Source organism: Podarcis pityusensis (genome assembly GCF_964106645.2).
Source record: "Podarcis pityusensis genome assembly, chromosome: 11".
Lineage (NCBI taxonomy): Eukaryota > Metazoa > Chordata > Lepidosauria > Squamata > Lacertidae > Podarcis > Podarcis pityusensis.
In genome coordinates, this window is record NC_138036.1 from 11,974,681 (window position 1) to 11,990,816 (window position 16,136).

At 42.6% G+C, this 16,136-nt stretch overlaps 1 protein-coding gene across 4 annotated transcripts in view; it reads left to right on the forward strand.

Annotated features, from left to right (window-relative positions):
• The window catches only part of DCC (DCC netrin 1 receptor), a 964,956-nt gene that overhangs the window by 385,671 nt on the left and 563,149 nt on the right, over nucleotides 1-16,136 (forward strand). For all 4 annotated transcript variants that reach the window (XM_080973386.1, XM_080973387.1, XM_080973388.1 and 1 more), the window contains exon 2: nucleotides 4,228-4,548. In XM_080973386.1, coding sequence (XP_080829512.1) covers nucleotides 4,228-4,548 — 321 coding nt within the window. The remainder of the gene's footprint in view (nucleotides 1-4,227; nucleotides 4,549-16,136) is intronic.

Sequence of the window (16,136 nt, forward strand, 5' to 3'; positions counted from 1 at the left end):
CGTGTGCATAACTTTATATATTCACATCTATAATATTTTAAGATGGGGATGTGACTGTCAAATTGGCAATAATTGTAAAGGTAAAGGGACCCCTGACCATTAGGTCCAGTCGTGGCTGACTCTGGGGTTGCGGCGCTCATCTCGCTTTACTGGCCGAGGGAGCCGGTGTACAGCTTCCGGGTCATGTGGCCAGCATGACTAAGCCCCTTCTGGCAAACCAGAGCAGCGCACGGAAACATGGTTTACCTTCCTGCCAGAGTGGTACCTATTTATCTACTTGCACTTTGATGTGCTTTCGAACTGCTAGGTTGGCAATAATAGTTTAGCCTTAATTAGTTTACTCTTAATTAACAATGGATAAACTACCTTCACTTCAATAATGAGAAATCCAGAGAATGCTTAATGGTGGGGAATCACCCCCCCCCCCAAAGTTCTAAATTAATTATTATGCTGGTCACACTACATTCAATGGACCTAAAAGGTCATCTATTTTTAGTCCAGTTCCTGGACACAACTTGCTTCTTACATGGAGCAGAACGAAACATAGCCATTCATATGTATAATATATGTAATGTTCTTGGAACTTTTGGGCAAGACCTTCCCAAATCTTAGGCTGTGGTTGCCGGTGAGAGAGAAGCAGCCTATTCTCAGGGTGGCCAACAAGGAACTGAGGGAAACCAAAGTGGAAAGATGGGCACATCTCTAGGGATGAGCCAAGCTCAAGCTTTTCCCTTCTGTGTATCATGTAATCAGTTTTGCTCCTGCAGTCACTGAGCAATGAGGCCTGGTGCCATTTCAAAAGAAAGGTAGTGTTTTGTGGCTGATCCAATTCTGATTTCACCTACCAAAAGGAGAGGAGCAAATCAACTCATATATTACATAACTGAGCTGAAAATGGAGCTGCTTTTACTGAAGAAGAATCTGGAATGAAAGGAGAGGTGTGGCATGGAGAGGTCAGCCTTCGGAGGACCTCTAGCAAACTAGCCTGAAGGTTTCAATCACAATGAGGATTGCTGTTGACACTGGTTCAGCAAACTGTTGCATATTGGACCATAAGGGGAGTTGTTCAGTAGTCATCTTGTCCCAATTATGCTTTCTTAACCTGAAGGAAGTCTTCGTCCGGCAGCAATTTCCCAGGAGCATGTGTCAAAGAGGGGAGTGGTGGTGCATATCTGGCCTCCTGGCAGCAACATTGCTGTGGCTTAACAGGAGAGACAATGGGAATGTTGAGGTGGCAGGGAGGTGGGCATGGTTTGGGCATCCTGATAAACCCTATCTGGTGCTTCCCCTGAAGCACCTATGTCAACCTCCCCATCACTTCATCCCTTCATCTCTCCCAGTAAGCTGCAGTGATGGTGCCAACATCCCTCCCTGTAGTCCACACCTGTTCTTTCCTGTAAAAAGGAATTGAAGCACAGTTTGAACGTTCTTCCAGCAGCTCTTAGGGTAGCAGTCATACAGTTTCTGTGATATAACACCCTGTGACTCTTGCTTCTTCACCTTGGTTTCTCCAGGCACCGTATTTCAGAGGTGATTTCCCTTTCTTTCCCCTTTCAAAACTCTTTCACCAGTCACTCAAACTGTTAAGCATCGTCTACCAAAGCAATTTTCAGCTAACTGTAGCTTTTGGAGTGAATATGAATAGCTGAAATTGTGACTCAATGGCTGGGGTAATTGCACAAAAAATAGAGTTAATCTTTGTTTAACTCCTGCGACTTTATGTACTCGGCACACTGAAAACTGACAGAGCACCACTATTTCAAAATACGAGGATTGTTTTCCTGCGGTAATAGATCACTGGCGTAAGGTCTTAAATGGTTTTGCTAAAGCGAATGGCATCTTCACTGGAGCATACAAAACGTCCCTGATTATTCTACGACTATTGTTTTTAAAGTGTCAGTGAAAGCAGAGAATTATTTTTGGAAGTGTTATGGAGTTTAGAAGTTGGGCTGTGAATGGGGTCAGGTATGAGTGCAATAAAAACTATGGAGGAAGAAGAATTTTGCACAGTCCACATTTTAAAGCAAACTGACCTACTTTGCACGCTACAGACCAAAACCAATGCATACATATACTGTAATTATCTCTTGGATTTTGCACCTTTTCAAATTTTGTGCTATAGTTCTCAACTCATAAAATGTACCATTTAAAACAGATTAACAGTATTATTTCACAATTGCTTTAGGGTAAAATAAGTTTATAAATGCATGTGTTGAGATAAAATATTTATATATGATTTTTCATACTTCTTTTTTTTTAAAAAAATGTAGTCTGATTTAACAGCATAATGGAATGGTCTTTTGAATGAAAGCATCCAAAATTGACACAGACTGTCCATCCTTAGTAAAGGCAGAGAAACTGTCCCAAATGTCTTGGACTATAATTCCCATCATCCCTAGCCTGTGTGGCCAATGTAGTCAGGGATGCTGGGAGTTGTAGATGAAAACATCTGGAGACTTAGAAAAGGCCGTATAACACTAATATGTATTCTCACCAACAGTACACTTGATGAGAAGTTGCCACCAACCCTAGCAGCCACATGAAAATCTTCTTAGTGTGTGTAGACATCACGTTTCTTAGATGTATACCTCATAGTATAAAGTGTAAGTTACGAGTGTAAGTGTACACCAAATAAAGGCACCAACCTGGTGCCTTCCATATGTTTTGGGAGAGGGCTGATGTGGGGTGTTTTGGACTACATCCCCCATCATCCCTGGTCCAAAATAACTTGAGGCACCAGGCTCGTGAAGGCTGGTCTACACACACTAAGAAGGCATGGACATGACTGCTGAAATGCTGTCAGTTCCAGCCTGTAACCTTGGTTGTGGACTGAATTGGATGAATGGAGTCAATTCATAGGTTGGGTGACTCAGTCTATATTTCCACCTATTTGATCCTGCTTCCATGTTATGTTATGTTCCATGATATGTGACTTGAGAAGGGGGGGGGGGGACCTCACAGAAATGTAAGTAAGTATTTAAATAGTATTTTAAAAATATTTCTCTCAAAACATGCATTTATAAAAGGTATTTTGATAGGGTTTTGAGCTGGCATGCTCAGAAAGTGAAGAAGCTTACAGATAACTAAGTTCTGGTCCATACTTTAATCAGGGTTGTGCAGATCAGGTCAGGCTGAACGGGGATTCACAAAGATAAAATACTTGAAGCATACTTACCAATTCATGTCTGCGGCTGAATGTAAACTGATGCCTTCAAAGTTTCTAGCCAGGTGCTAGTATAACCTGCCTGCAACAGTCATCATGTCTAATCTTTTCACTTGGAAACCTTTGATAAGTTTCTGAGAAATCCAATGGTCCCCAAGTGCACAGTTTGAAACCTTTGTAATAGAGGTTAGTGATATGAAAACTCATAGAGCCCTTTTTTTAGTGTCTTTCTTGTAGTTCAGTTTTTACGGGAAGCTGTTGCACTGGATTTTATGAAATTGCAAAGAACAGCAGGCAGTGAGATGTGTACTGTACTTTGGTGTTCCAGCCAAGTGGCTTGGTGGCATTCAGAATTTGCTTTCTCTTCCCTAGGAATTTGTTCATTTGAGAGAGCTCTATCGAATAACAGCAGTCCTCTTGGGAGTAAAATTCATCTCAGTGCAGAGGGCTGGTGCAGATGTAATAAACCACTTACAGTAAATCCCAGCTAAGCCCTCTAAATAAGAAATAAGTTGAGCAGAAGTTGTTGTTGGGCCTCTGCTGTTGGCTGAATCTGATGTAACTGCTCATTTTTCTTTATGCTATCTTGGCTGGAGACGCGGAGGCTGTGGGGAGATTGTGTTGGCTGCTTAAATCACAAATTGGTCTCTCTTCTCTCATTATTTGGTTTGCATAGGTTGATAAGGTAATAATATATCCTTGTTGAAATTTTGCTCAGAAAGAGAAGCTTCTCTAAAATAGCATTTGTAGAATTGCCACCAGTTTTCTTCCAAAAGAAAATTCAAGGCAGATTGACAAGGTGAGGTGAGGGATGGTTTTAATTTTCTTGGAAGGGCCACACAACCCTAAGTTGTGTCTGACTTTTTCCTAAAGCAAGATTCAAGGTGGATTTGCATGATTTTAACGCAGGCAAAATGTCAGTGGGAATTTCAACCATAATTAAAGGAGTTTATCCATTAGCATCATTTCTTCAGAGGCAATCTCAATGTTCCCCAGACCAAAAAGTTGCTTTCTGAGGATTGTAGTGAACTAACTGGGCTATTCTTCACCATTTATCCCAACAGGCACACAAGTTAAGGGATTTACAACATTGCGGTTCCTGATTGAGCCTTCGGATGCTGTCACCATGCGAGGAAGTAACGTGTTGCTCAACTGCACGGCAGAATCGGATCAAGGGATTCCCATCATCAAATGGAAAAAGGATGGAGTCTTTTTAAACTTGGCAGTGGATGAGAGAAGGCAGCAGTTTCCCAATGGATCTCTTTTGATACAAAACATAGTCCATTCCAGACACCATAAACCTGATGAAGGCCTTTATCAATGTGAAGCATCATTAGAAGGTATTGGAGCTATCATCAGCAGGACAGCCAAAGTCTCTGTAGCAGGTAAGAGCTCTCTTTCTTTCTTTCTTTCTTTCTTTCTTTCTTTCTTTCTGGCATGGTGAGAGGATGTTCTCATGCTAACTCTACATGGATTAAGACTTGTTTTGTTTGTGCATTTTGGATTAATGCTTTTCCTAATCCTTGCCAGGACAGAAGCACATAGTGGACCTTAATCCGGGGCAGGCAGGAATTCAGACTGTTGTGGCCAAAAGAGAGAAATGCAGGGAGATGAGACAAATAATCAAGGATACCTCTATACAACAATAGGTCAGAGGAAATGAAGAGAAACAATAAAAACTTCTGTTTCTGGCTTGCTCTCTGGTCTGCAGACTTGGGGGACTGAACTGCTGCTGCTGCTGGCTACAGAGTGCCCCTTTCGCCTTGCCCCTCCCCCAACCAAAGAGCTGGATTTGACACTCGCAAAGATCAGTGTAAATGTGGAGTAAGGTATAGCCTAGAATTGAAGTATGTGGTGTGAGGGTGCTGTACAATCGGAGCACCAGTTCCTAGGGATGCATCTGGTGCAGAATGTGGCCACCAGACTTCTAACTGATGTGGACAGGATTAGGCTCATCACACCAAATTTTAAAATAATTTCAATGGCTGCCTGTTCATTTTATGGATCCAGTGCTGAGTGCTGTTCCCTACCATTGGGGCCCTAAATGGCTTAGGACCCAAATATTAGCAGTAACACTACTTCTCATTTCAGTGTACCAGTGATAAACTCTTCTAGAGTACAACAATGATGGAAATCTTGTTGCGTGCAATCAACTTTTAATTTTAAATAACTGTCAGGACAAAACAGAAAACTTTTATCATTCCTTTTTTTTTAAAAAAAATGTGGTATTCCTCCTCCACAGAAATGAAGTTAGACATGACATTACTGCCACAGTAATTTATTTCTGACAAGCTACTATTCATGCTTAAATATGTCTAATCAACCCTTTGTTGCTGTGTGATATTTGAAGCATGTTTATTATCTTCAAAAACAAGAAGCAGTCTTTGAAGCTAGAAATTAACTGCTTTCCAGATTAATTCAGGGTCAGAAAAAAACAAAATACCAAACTTCTGCAGAATGTGAAATGTACTTTTATTAGTATTCTTTTTTCCCTCCTACTTAGCTTTTCTAGAGTGACAGGAATTCATTAGAGAACTTACTGGATTCAGCAGCATTAGTTTCTGCCGCTCATTTTTGGGTGAAGTGCCTCTTGTACAGAGCTGACGCAAATTGGCCACTTCTGAAATCGCAAGATGATTTAGGGTGTTTAACAAATACTTGAATTCAGATTCATGACCCTCGTGAAGGTTGCCAAATCCAAGACTTTGCTACATTTGGATGTTAAAAAGAATCCCACCATTTGTACTTGGTAATCTGCTGTCTTGTACTTTAGAAGTGTCTTCCAGCTGTTATCTATATTAGCTTAACCAATCAATAGAACCTTGAATAGAACCTCCCAAATAATGAATGAAGACTGTGGGGAAGGAATTTCAATGTGAATGAAGATTTGCAGGGAAACCTCGTCCCACTGCTGGATTGGGGTACTAAATGAAAGTCCTTTAATCTCTCCCCTGCAAGAGTCTCTCTCCTTCTCTCCCTCCTTCTTCTCTCTATATTCCTAGAAAAATAAAGCCAAGTTGCATAATTTCCCCACAATCAGTGGAGACTGCCCTCAGCCAGCCTCTACCTACAAACTTCTTCCTTGCAACCAGTCCAGGGTGGGGTGGCTTTGCCTGTCAGCTTCCTTCTCCTTTGTCTCAGTGTTGCCCTTGCAAAACTCTCAGCAGCCTTAACAAACTACAGTTCCCATAATTCTTTGCTGTTTGAAGTGGTATGATGCTGCTTAAATGCTGGGGCCTAATGCTCATCTAGGTAGTTTAGGAGGTTTAACAAACTGAAGGATGCTTTCCTCTTTCTGTGCTCCTCCCGATGGAAACATGGTGTCAGGGAACTGCCATCAGTGCCGGAGGGAGAGAGCAAAAGCCAGAGGGATTCCAGAGAGCGTCCAGGGATTGGGAGAAGCAGCCCATCTTATGGGGAAGAGAATCAGCGTAGCACCAGTGGAGAAGGGGGGCAGATGGGGGAAGCGGCGAGGCGGTCCCATGACTCCTTGCCTGGGACCAGCAGGGAGAGTAGGGGTCCTCTGTTGCCCACGCCCTCCTTGCGCAGAAGGCTTTCGCGCAGAGAGAGTAGGAGGAGACTAGGCGTCAAAGAGCTTCTTTGCTGGAAGAAGTTTAAGAAACGCCCACTGACGGATTCTGCCAGCGATTGAGTCAGCCACGGGTGAGTGGCTGTCCGGACAGAAAAGGTTCACTTAGGCAACCCAGCCAGGTGTTTGCACCCAGCCAGGGAGATAAGCTTACGCACGAGCAACCCCTAGAACCATTACACATGGAGATGGGGATAGATATACCCCTCCTTTAAGTTGTTTACATACTGTCTTCTCTTGTATATTATTTACTACAAATCTTGATGACTAAGCTGTTTAGCGACGAAACGTTGGATTACTGGAACGATGTCCAAACACTGAACCACTGGTATATCCAGTGATTTTTTTCTGGGGGGCTCAGGGGTACGCATACCCCTAAACATTTTGTGAATTTTTGTACTTTTGTCCATTGACTGTATTTGTTTTTCCCAATTTGAACTATAAAATGGTGATTTCCTTGAGTCAAAATGAGAGTAATCCTGAACATTTTTTCAGGAAAACAACAACACTGGGTATATCACAAGTGGACTCTTTATTACTGCATTTGCAATTATTCAAGACAAAATCTAATTCGGAAAGAGAAGAAATGAGCACTGAACCACAAGTGAACTCTTTATTTACTGTGTTTGCTATTGTTTAAGATAAAACCTATTTGGGAAAGAAACTACCTTTCCCATTTTTATGGACGTTTAGTTACAGATAGTTGCCTTGGTGTTATTATCTTGTGTCGATTACAGTAGTCATTGTATCACCACTCTGGTCATTGTTTTCTTGTAGAACTCTCAGCAGGCTTAACAAACTACACTTCCCATAATTCTTTAGGGGAAGCTATGGCTGTTTGAAGCGGTATGATGCTGCTATAGTGGTATGATGCTGGAGGTATGATGCTGGAGCCTAATGCTCATCTAGATGCTCATCTAGATGGTTTATATATTGCCAATCCCTATTTGAACCAGAATCACAAACTTGAGGCTGTTCTGATCTTTCCAGTTTCGCATGGTTTCCTTCCTTCTCTTCCCCATACCCCTCTGAAGCTTAGCATAAACTCCAGAATCACTTGCAATCCCACTTCCTCTCTCATTTCTACCTTGCCCCACTGCACAGTGTTGTGTGAAAGTCCCTGCAGTCAACACTTGGGACAAATGGTCCATTATTACTGCTGGAAAGGCAGTGCTATTTATTAATTTGTATTACATTTGGCGCATCGCAACCCTCATTCTAGATGGCCATCCCTCACCTGTTAATGGAATCGTTCAAATGCTAGAAATTTGGAGCGCCTGCTTTTTGAGAGGGTTAAATGATTTTTAGTGTTCTGGGGAACACGTCGGAGGCTGCAAGGGAAAAATTTCTGCATTCAGCTGCAGAGAAACATTTTCCTCTGCATGAGAGATAAATATTGCTAGCTGAACTGGAAATGTGCTTGAGCTGACCCTCGTTAAAATATTGGCAGCATGTTCCTGTCTTAAGGCACAGGGCAGATGGAATATAAGAAAGGAGAGAGAGAGAAAAAGTGTAAGGGGGAAAAAAATAAAAATGAAGGGCTGACCTGGTATCATGTTTATCTTGGCATCTGTAAGGCAAAGCAAAGCAAAAAGTATTACTGCCAGAGTAAGGTTGTTGCTTGGGATAAGTTCATGCAACTAATGAGGCATGAGAAAGATTTTTTTAAAAAATATCTATGGCACAGAGGAAGTTGGTGCAGAGAATGCTCCCTCCTGCCTGTCAAACTTGGGTTGATTTGGCAGTAGACTGAAGATAAATAAAATAAACCCTCAGTTTTACAGAAAGGCATAATTGCTGTCATGCCTCACATGCTGGCTTTAAGAGATCATCTGGCTGGCTATTAGTAAAAATAGGATGACAGACTAGAAGAAGCATTGGTCTAGTTTATCAGAGTTGCTCACACGTGCTTATCCAGGCAGGACGGCAGTCGCAACAAGTGACAGACGATTTTAACTCCCACTGAAAGTGGCTATGGAGGTATGAGAAGATATGTAACAGGCGACTGGGTGATTTTGCACAATGTATGATGATTACTTTTATTTTTACAAATATTATTACTGATTAAATTTCTACCCCACCTCTCTTCATAAAGGAACGCAGGGTAGCAAACCCCTTGAATGTGAAAATTGTAAAGTTAAAATAAATTAAAAATAAGAAGAATATCTAGAAACATTTAAGAACAATCACGTAGCTTCACAGCTAATAATATTGAGATTTCCAGGAACAGCATCTGCACAGTCCCCGCCCAATTCAGGCTGACCTGGGGAACACCTGACCTGACCTAAAATCAATTTTGGAGGCCGGGCTAATCTTTCCTTGGGGTTTTTAAATTGGTGGGCAGAGGATTCAATCCTGATCGGGTCTGCTGCTTTCCTAGCATGGGGAATTCAGTGGGGGTGTCTGCCTCTCTCTCCTGCCTGATACCCCTGCCTGATAATCTGGGGCTGTCTCCACCTGACTTGGCCAAAGATTCAGTTTGGGATTTGGCCAAATCTGCTGTGCAGCCCTAACAGGGACGTTTATAAGTTCCTCCTGACAACAACAACAAATTTTGCAGCTAGCAGCCGTCTCTGTGCTCCCCAACCAGCTCATGCTAAAATAAAAAAAATCCAGTGTATGTAAATACATCATTAAAAATCTGAAACATCCAAGCAGAAAAGTTTTAACCAGCTTGGGAGGGCTCCAGCCTGCCCAAATTCCCTTGGCTCACTTTCCCTTTTGAGAAAGAAGAATCCCGTGGCTTCTGATTGCACAACATGAGTTTCACAAGCGTTGCTGATTTGGCCTTCTCAGTTAAGTGAGCTGGCAAGTTTGTTTGGAATTGTTCTGAAATACTGCTTGCCATATTGAAGGGAAGCAGCAGCAGGAGGAGGAGGAGGAGGGGGGGCGTTCTAGGCCTGAGGTGTTGCAACAAAACTCTGCTTATGAGAAAATCACCTTACAGTTATATTCTGGAATTAAGCTGTGCCTTAACCTGTTTTCTAACTGTTAATGCAGATAACCTCTGCCTACTTCATAAATTCATACACAACTCCAGCACATAAGAAGAGATTACTGAATCAGCCCAGCGGCCCATCTAGTCCAGCATTCTGTTCTCAGCATGGGAAACCAGCAAGCAAGATTTGAGCACAATAGCACTATCCTCTCCTGTGATATTCAGAAGTATTGGTATTCAGAAGTATTTCTGCCTCCAACTGTGGAGGCAGGGCACAGCCATCATAGCTAGTAGCCATCAATAGCCCCCTTCTCTATGAATTTGTCTAACTCTCTTCTAAAGCCATCTAGGTCAATAGCCATCATTGCACTGGGCAGATGGCATAGAATCCATGGAGAATCAAAGCACTGAGACTGGATATGACCTCCATGAAGGACAAGATTCAAAACTTGGCATGTTTGGGCATTTGCTGAGGGCATCCCTGCCAATAGCCCCTTAGATTTGCTGCAGTGACAAGCTGGAGTCACCGGGGGAGAGGGAGCCCATGGAGCTTGTCTTGCCTGAAGACCCTCCAAAATCTGCAACTGACACAGATCACACAAGTGTATCCTGCATATGTAAAGCTTTTACACAAGATCTGAAAAGTGAATGGAGGACTGGAACAGCAAATGGGCATGTTACTCCCTCCTGCTGCATGCACTAATTTCATGTAATTTCAACAGAAGCTCATCCAGGAAGAGTCTTGCTTGATCAGAACAATGACCTGTCCAATCCCAGAATCCTGTTTCTCACCATGGCCAATCAGATGTCTCTGGGAAGCCCTCAGGCAGGCCATGTAACGAAGCTATTTTCTGTGGAAGGGAGAAGAAGTAAGTTTATATCGGAAGTAAGTTGCTGTCAGGTAAAAATGAGTGTTGAGTTTTGTAGAGCAAGCTGTGTGAAGTTGAAACCACAGGCTATTGCACTGACACATTTTTCTGCGTTATAAACTCTCATGCTGAAATTCTTTGTACTGCCTCTGTTGGAGAATGTCATCCCTTGACGAGAGTCTTCATTCTGTGTACCTTTGCGCCTTACACAGAGTGTCTACTTTCTAGAGTCAGACTGCTTCTTTCCTTCTATGGAGGTCTGAAGATATATCCAAGAGGGTTGGACAACCATGTCTTTCATGTGCTGAAGCTGTCCCAACACTTTGTTCTGCATTCAAGAAAGTATCTGAAAACAACCTTGTGGTAAGGGGGAGAGAGTGGGCAACAGATTCAATTCTGTTTTAGGTATATAATTGTTTGTTTGAGGAGATTTACATCCTGCCCGTCAGTAAAATTCCTAGGGTAGCTTACCATGTTTAAAACCACAATAAAGCACATTTAAAATATATGAATAAAAACATAATAAAACAGTAAAAATCTGAGTAGCATACAAACAATAAACTCAACCAAAATGAGATCAGGCAGAAATAAAAGACCTGAGAAAATTAAATGAAAGGTCTTCACCTGGCTCTGAAATCAGATTAGCCTACAGAACAAGTGTAGGAGCATCCAATGAGGACAACATTGATGGTGCCTACACTGAGAAGGCCCTTTTCCCCAGAAGCCACCTGCATCACCTTGGAAGGTGAGGGAACCCTAAAGAAGGACCTCCAAGAAAATATTAGTGGGCACACAGCACAAGATAGGAAATGCAGCTGGTTAACTTCGGAAGGGAGGTCTAAGCATGAGAGGAAACATTGCTGTACACCACTAACTCCTCATATTACAAAGGTCTTCTGTATTTCCATTATAGTTGCAATTGCATCCTAAAGCAGGTTTTGCTAAAATACCAAGTCTGTTTCTACCTTTTCTAAATGGGTTCCATAAGAAGTAATGATTTTCTGGAGGATTTTTATGTATGGCATGAGGAACTTTCATGCTACTAAATGTTAAATTGCTTTGTTGCATTTTTTTTTAAAAAGAATATTATACTAGCAAAGAGATTAAAATAAATTACTTGCCCTTTAATATTTCATATAGTGGGGATGGGTTTGGTCACTGAATCCTTACAATCTAATATTAGACTCTCATTCGGAGACAATAGGGCTGCTTGCAGCATTTTAAGATCTTGCTTTTATGTCTTGGTAACATATTAAATCAATGTCTTTCGTGGTTATGAATGACAAACCACAGGGACCCACTAAGTCAAACGCATTTTCTTCCAAGAGCGAGTATGTGCTTGGTTTCATCTAATTTTCAAAGCATTAGTAGTTCATAAACCAGTTCCTGATGAAAGCAGTCAATTTTACTTAGCGTAGCATACATGAGCCTTGCAAGTGCAATGTTGTTTAAAGCTACAAGTTGCCAGCGAAATTTCAAACAAACCAACATTTGAAGTGGATTTGGAGGCATTCCTTGGAATTTCGAAGCAATTCAAAATTGGGAGCTATTGTCGAAAGACCATTGTCAAAAGCTGGTGTGTACAACACAATAGCCAGGGTGAGTCAGCATCGGGAAAGCCAACTGTTGGTCGAGCAAAAGTTCCCAGTTTGAACAGGGAGCCCTGGACTTTGAAGAGGTGATGGAGATCCCACTTGCTCAAACTCCAACAAGTAAGAAGCCCATCTTGTGTCTACCTCTCTGACTTGAGGCAATTGCACTGATGTTTTTGGAGCCTGAGGATTCCAGCCTGAATGCTACAACAGAGCCACCATACTCTCAGCACCATCTCCTAAAACAAACAAGAACCCTTTAACTACAAGAGGCTTTTCCCAATGGAGGTGGAGCTAGAGACTGCCCCTGTATTTTCGTCTGAGTCTAGCATAGCCATTCGCAGAAACAGTATTTTTTTCTGCTTGTATGGATCATCATCATCAACAACAACAACAACAACAAATCTCTTTTGCCCTTCACCTGAGGATCATAGGGCAGTATACAATATAAAAACACAAAAGTTCTTAACATACAGTGGTACTTCAGGTGACAGATGCTTCAGATTACAGACTCCGCAAACCCAGAAATAGTACCTCGGGTTAAGAACTTTGTTTCAGGATGAGAACAGAATTCATGCTCCAGCGGTGCGGCGGCAGCGGGAGGCCCCATTAGCTAAAGTGGTACCTCAGGTTAAGAACAGTTTCAGGTTAAGAACGGACCTCTGGGACAAATTAAGTTCTTAACCCGAGGTACCACTGTAGTAACAAACAAAAACAATAACCCCGCTACACACAGATTAAAAGGTCATAGATGGTTTGATTAGCCAAAGGCCTGGGAGAAGAGGAGTGTTTTTGACTGGCGGCCAAAGCAACAAAGGCGCCAGGCAATTCTCCCTAGGGAACGCATTCCACAAGCAGAGAGTCACGGTAGAAAAAGGCCACCTTTTGGACATCTCACTCTAGCCTCAGCTTCTATCGGAGCTGTCCAGGGTGCTACCTGGAAAGTGAAGCCTTGCCTTCCTTCACCTTGCAGCTTGGACTGGAATCCCAATCTGCCTCACCACCTGGAACAGAGCAAAAATGCCTTTGGATCCAAGAGAACGGAATGAGTGGGATCCATCTTTTTAATTAGGCAAGATGCTTTGTGCACAGTGCTGACAGGGCATCAGAAATCATCTTTTCCCAGGACTTTCTCAAGGGCTCCCCAAGCCTCTGCAATCGCCATTTGTAAAAGTATTCTTGGCTGGAGAGGGAATGAGAGCAGTGAAGAGAAACTAAGAGGCTGCCTCCTACTTTAACATCTTATTAAAAGTCCCAATTTAACAGGCTACTGATTATTGGTATTTCTCGTAATTGGTAGGTCTGAAGATAGAGACATTATGTTAAACCATTTGGTTTTTCTTTTCATCAACAATTCCTGGGTCAATGCACTGAGGTTTCTCAGGCTTTAGCTGCCAGCATAAGCATTGGTCATTTGAGGGTGTATGGGGAGGAAGGGAGGAGAAAGGGACATTTTTCTTCATGTATCAATTGCATGCATTGGTAATGATGAGAAGGATAATTGCAGAGGTGATTCAGCTCTGCTAATTTGATTGAGTAAGGCATAATTTCCTTCACATTCAGACCAGGTGTTCTATGCTGATTCCATTTTTATTTTTTCTCTAATTGGGGAGCTTAAGGATTGGTGATTTTGTTCACAGATACCATTTTCTGGAAACATGTTAAAAACATAACCTTGGTGAGAAAAAATTAAAAAGGAGATATAAAGCTGAAGTGTTTTTCCTCATGAGCTCATAATTGTGTTTGGGGCAATACAAAAGCTGCTCAGGGGCATGACACTATCAGTAATAGTGGGTGTTTATTTGAAAGAGATGTTGTTCAACACTGTTCCTCTCCTCTGCAATGCCTAAGTTCAAGGAAGTGTTCAGTGTACATAGTGCTTACATTTTAGAAGTCTACAACCACCTGCCAAATCCCAAATAACAGTGAATACTATAAACCCTCAAGAACTACAATCCACACACGAAAAGCTCATTTCAGGAAAGAAATTGTATTCAAGTTATTGATAGTTTCTGATCCCACAGGAAGAAGTTATTTTTCAGATTCCAGCTTGAGTACCCCCTGGGGGGCGGGGAACCCTGTCAGTCAGTATCCCGTGTGAACTGAAACATGCCCTTGTTGGAATTTCTGTGTTGGACACAATTTTTTCTTGAAAGACTACTGTCCTTGGAAGTGGTCCTGGCTCAGTGACACAGCACATGCTTTCTAGGAACACAGTCCTAGGTTGACTCATTGACATCTTCAGTTAAAAGGCTTGGGTAGCTGGTTGTCAGGGCTGGAGCCAAAGGTGGATCAGCATGAAAGACAGAGGCCTCCATTATCAGTGAAGTTAGCTCTGTATACAAGGAAATGGCTTACAACTCAGCAACCCTTCCTAGAAGGTCTTGCCCCTATATAGCAGTTGCCAGGACAATCTCAAACTGCACCTGCACATGTCTGGCCTCAGTTCTGCTCTCCTCATTATTCTGTGCATTCTTGGAGACCATGGGGGAAGGGACTTGTCACAAGGAATATTTATTCGGTTCTTCAGCAGCCTCTGGAGACCCACTCCTCTGCTTCAGCCTCGGAGTCTGAACTGCTCCTGTCACCGGCTGCCCCTGCTCACTAAACTCTGTTGCCCCTTCAGCATCCAGCCATCTTCTCCCGCTGATCTCTCCCCAGTGTCCCACCACCAATGCTCTGGCTGGTGCCTCCCACCACTCCTCTTTGTCCAGCCAGTCCCTGACACTGCAGATAGGAAGGGTCTTCTGCCTAATAAACCTGGAAATTTGCTGACTCTTGACCTGATAGTAGACTCTTGACATTCCTACATTTCCATAAAGAAGAAAGTGTGAAAACCACTGTTCTAAGCAGGCTTGAAATCAAAATGGAAAGGCTTCAGCATATATATTTATATATTATACCCCGCCCATCTGTCTGGGTTTCCCCAGCCACTCTGGGTGGCTTCCAACAGAATATTAAAATACAATAGTCTATTAAACATTAAAAACTTCCCTAAACAGGGCTGCCTTCAGTTGTCTTTTAAAAGTAAAATGGTTGTTTATTGCCTTGGCATCTGCTGGGAGGGCATCCCACAGGGCAGGCACCACTAGGCCCTCTGCCTAGTTCCCTGTAACCGCACTTCTCGCAGGGAGGGAACTGCCAGAAGGCCCTCGGAGCTGGACCTCAGTGTCTGGGCTGGATGATGGCGGTGGAGACGCTCCTTCAGGTATACTGGACCGAGGCCGTTTAGGGCTTTAAAGGTCAGCACCAAAACTTTGAATTGTGCTCGGAAACGTACTGGGAGCCAATGTAGGTCTTTCAAGACCGGTGTTATGTGATCTCGGCGGCCGCTTCCAGTCACCAGTCTAGCTGCCGCACTCTGGATTAGTTTCAGTTTCCGGGTCACCTTCAAAGGTAGCCCCACATAGAGCACATTGCAGCATTGCCCAAATTTCAGCCCAAGTTGTCAGCTAGGATTGGCAACCCAAGGCTAGACATCCCATTGCACTTTTCACCGATGCATTAATATGTAATAACAAACAGGCGCAGCATTTTAAAAATGCCTCCCTTTTCAAGGGTTTTTGCTCTTGCAACATTTAAAAATTGATTTGTTTGATAGCACTGAAATAACAAATGTCTAAATCCTGGCAACTGACAATGCAAAGGGGAAAATAATCCATGGGGGAAATGTGACTAGCCAATTGCAAATTTACGTGGATGGCTGCACTTTTATGAACTTCATATCAATATCTCCCTGCTATGGATTTTCTTTTAATGCAAATCTAATATGCTTTACACTCAGGCCTGGTGTGAAGCAGTTTTAGACCACATACTCAGTATAATTTTAAGCTGTAAATATGCCAAGTCCATTGAATATCTGTGCATGTTGGACTTTGGGAAGCCCTCTGAGGAATAGTTGCTGTTGATGATGATTTTCTAGTAGTACTTTTATTTACTTGAGAGCAGATCTGATATTTCAAACCTCTTTCTGTAAGACGTCCTG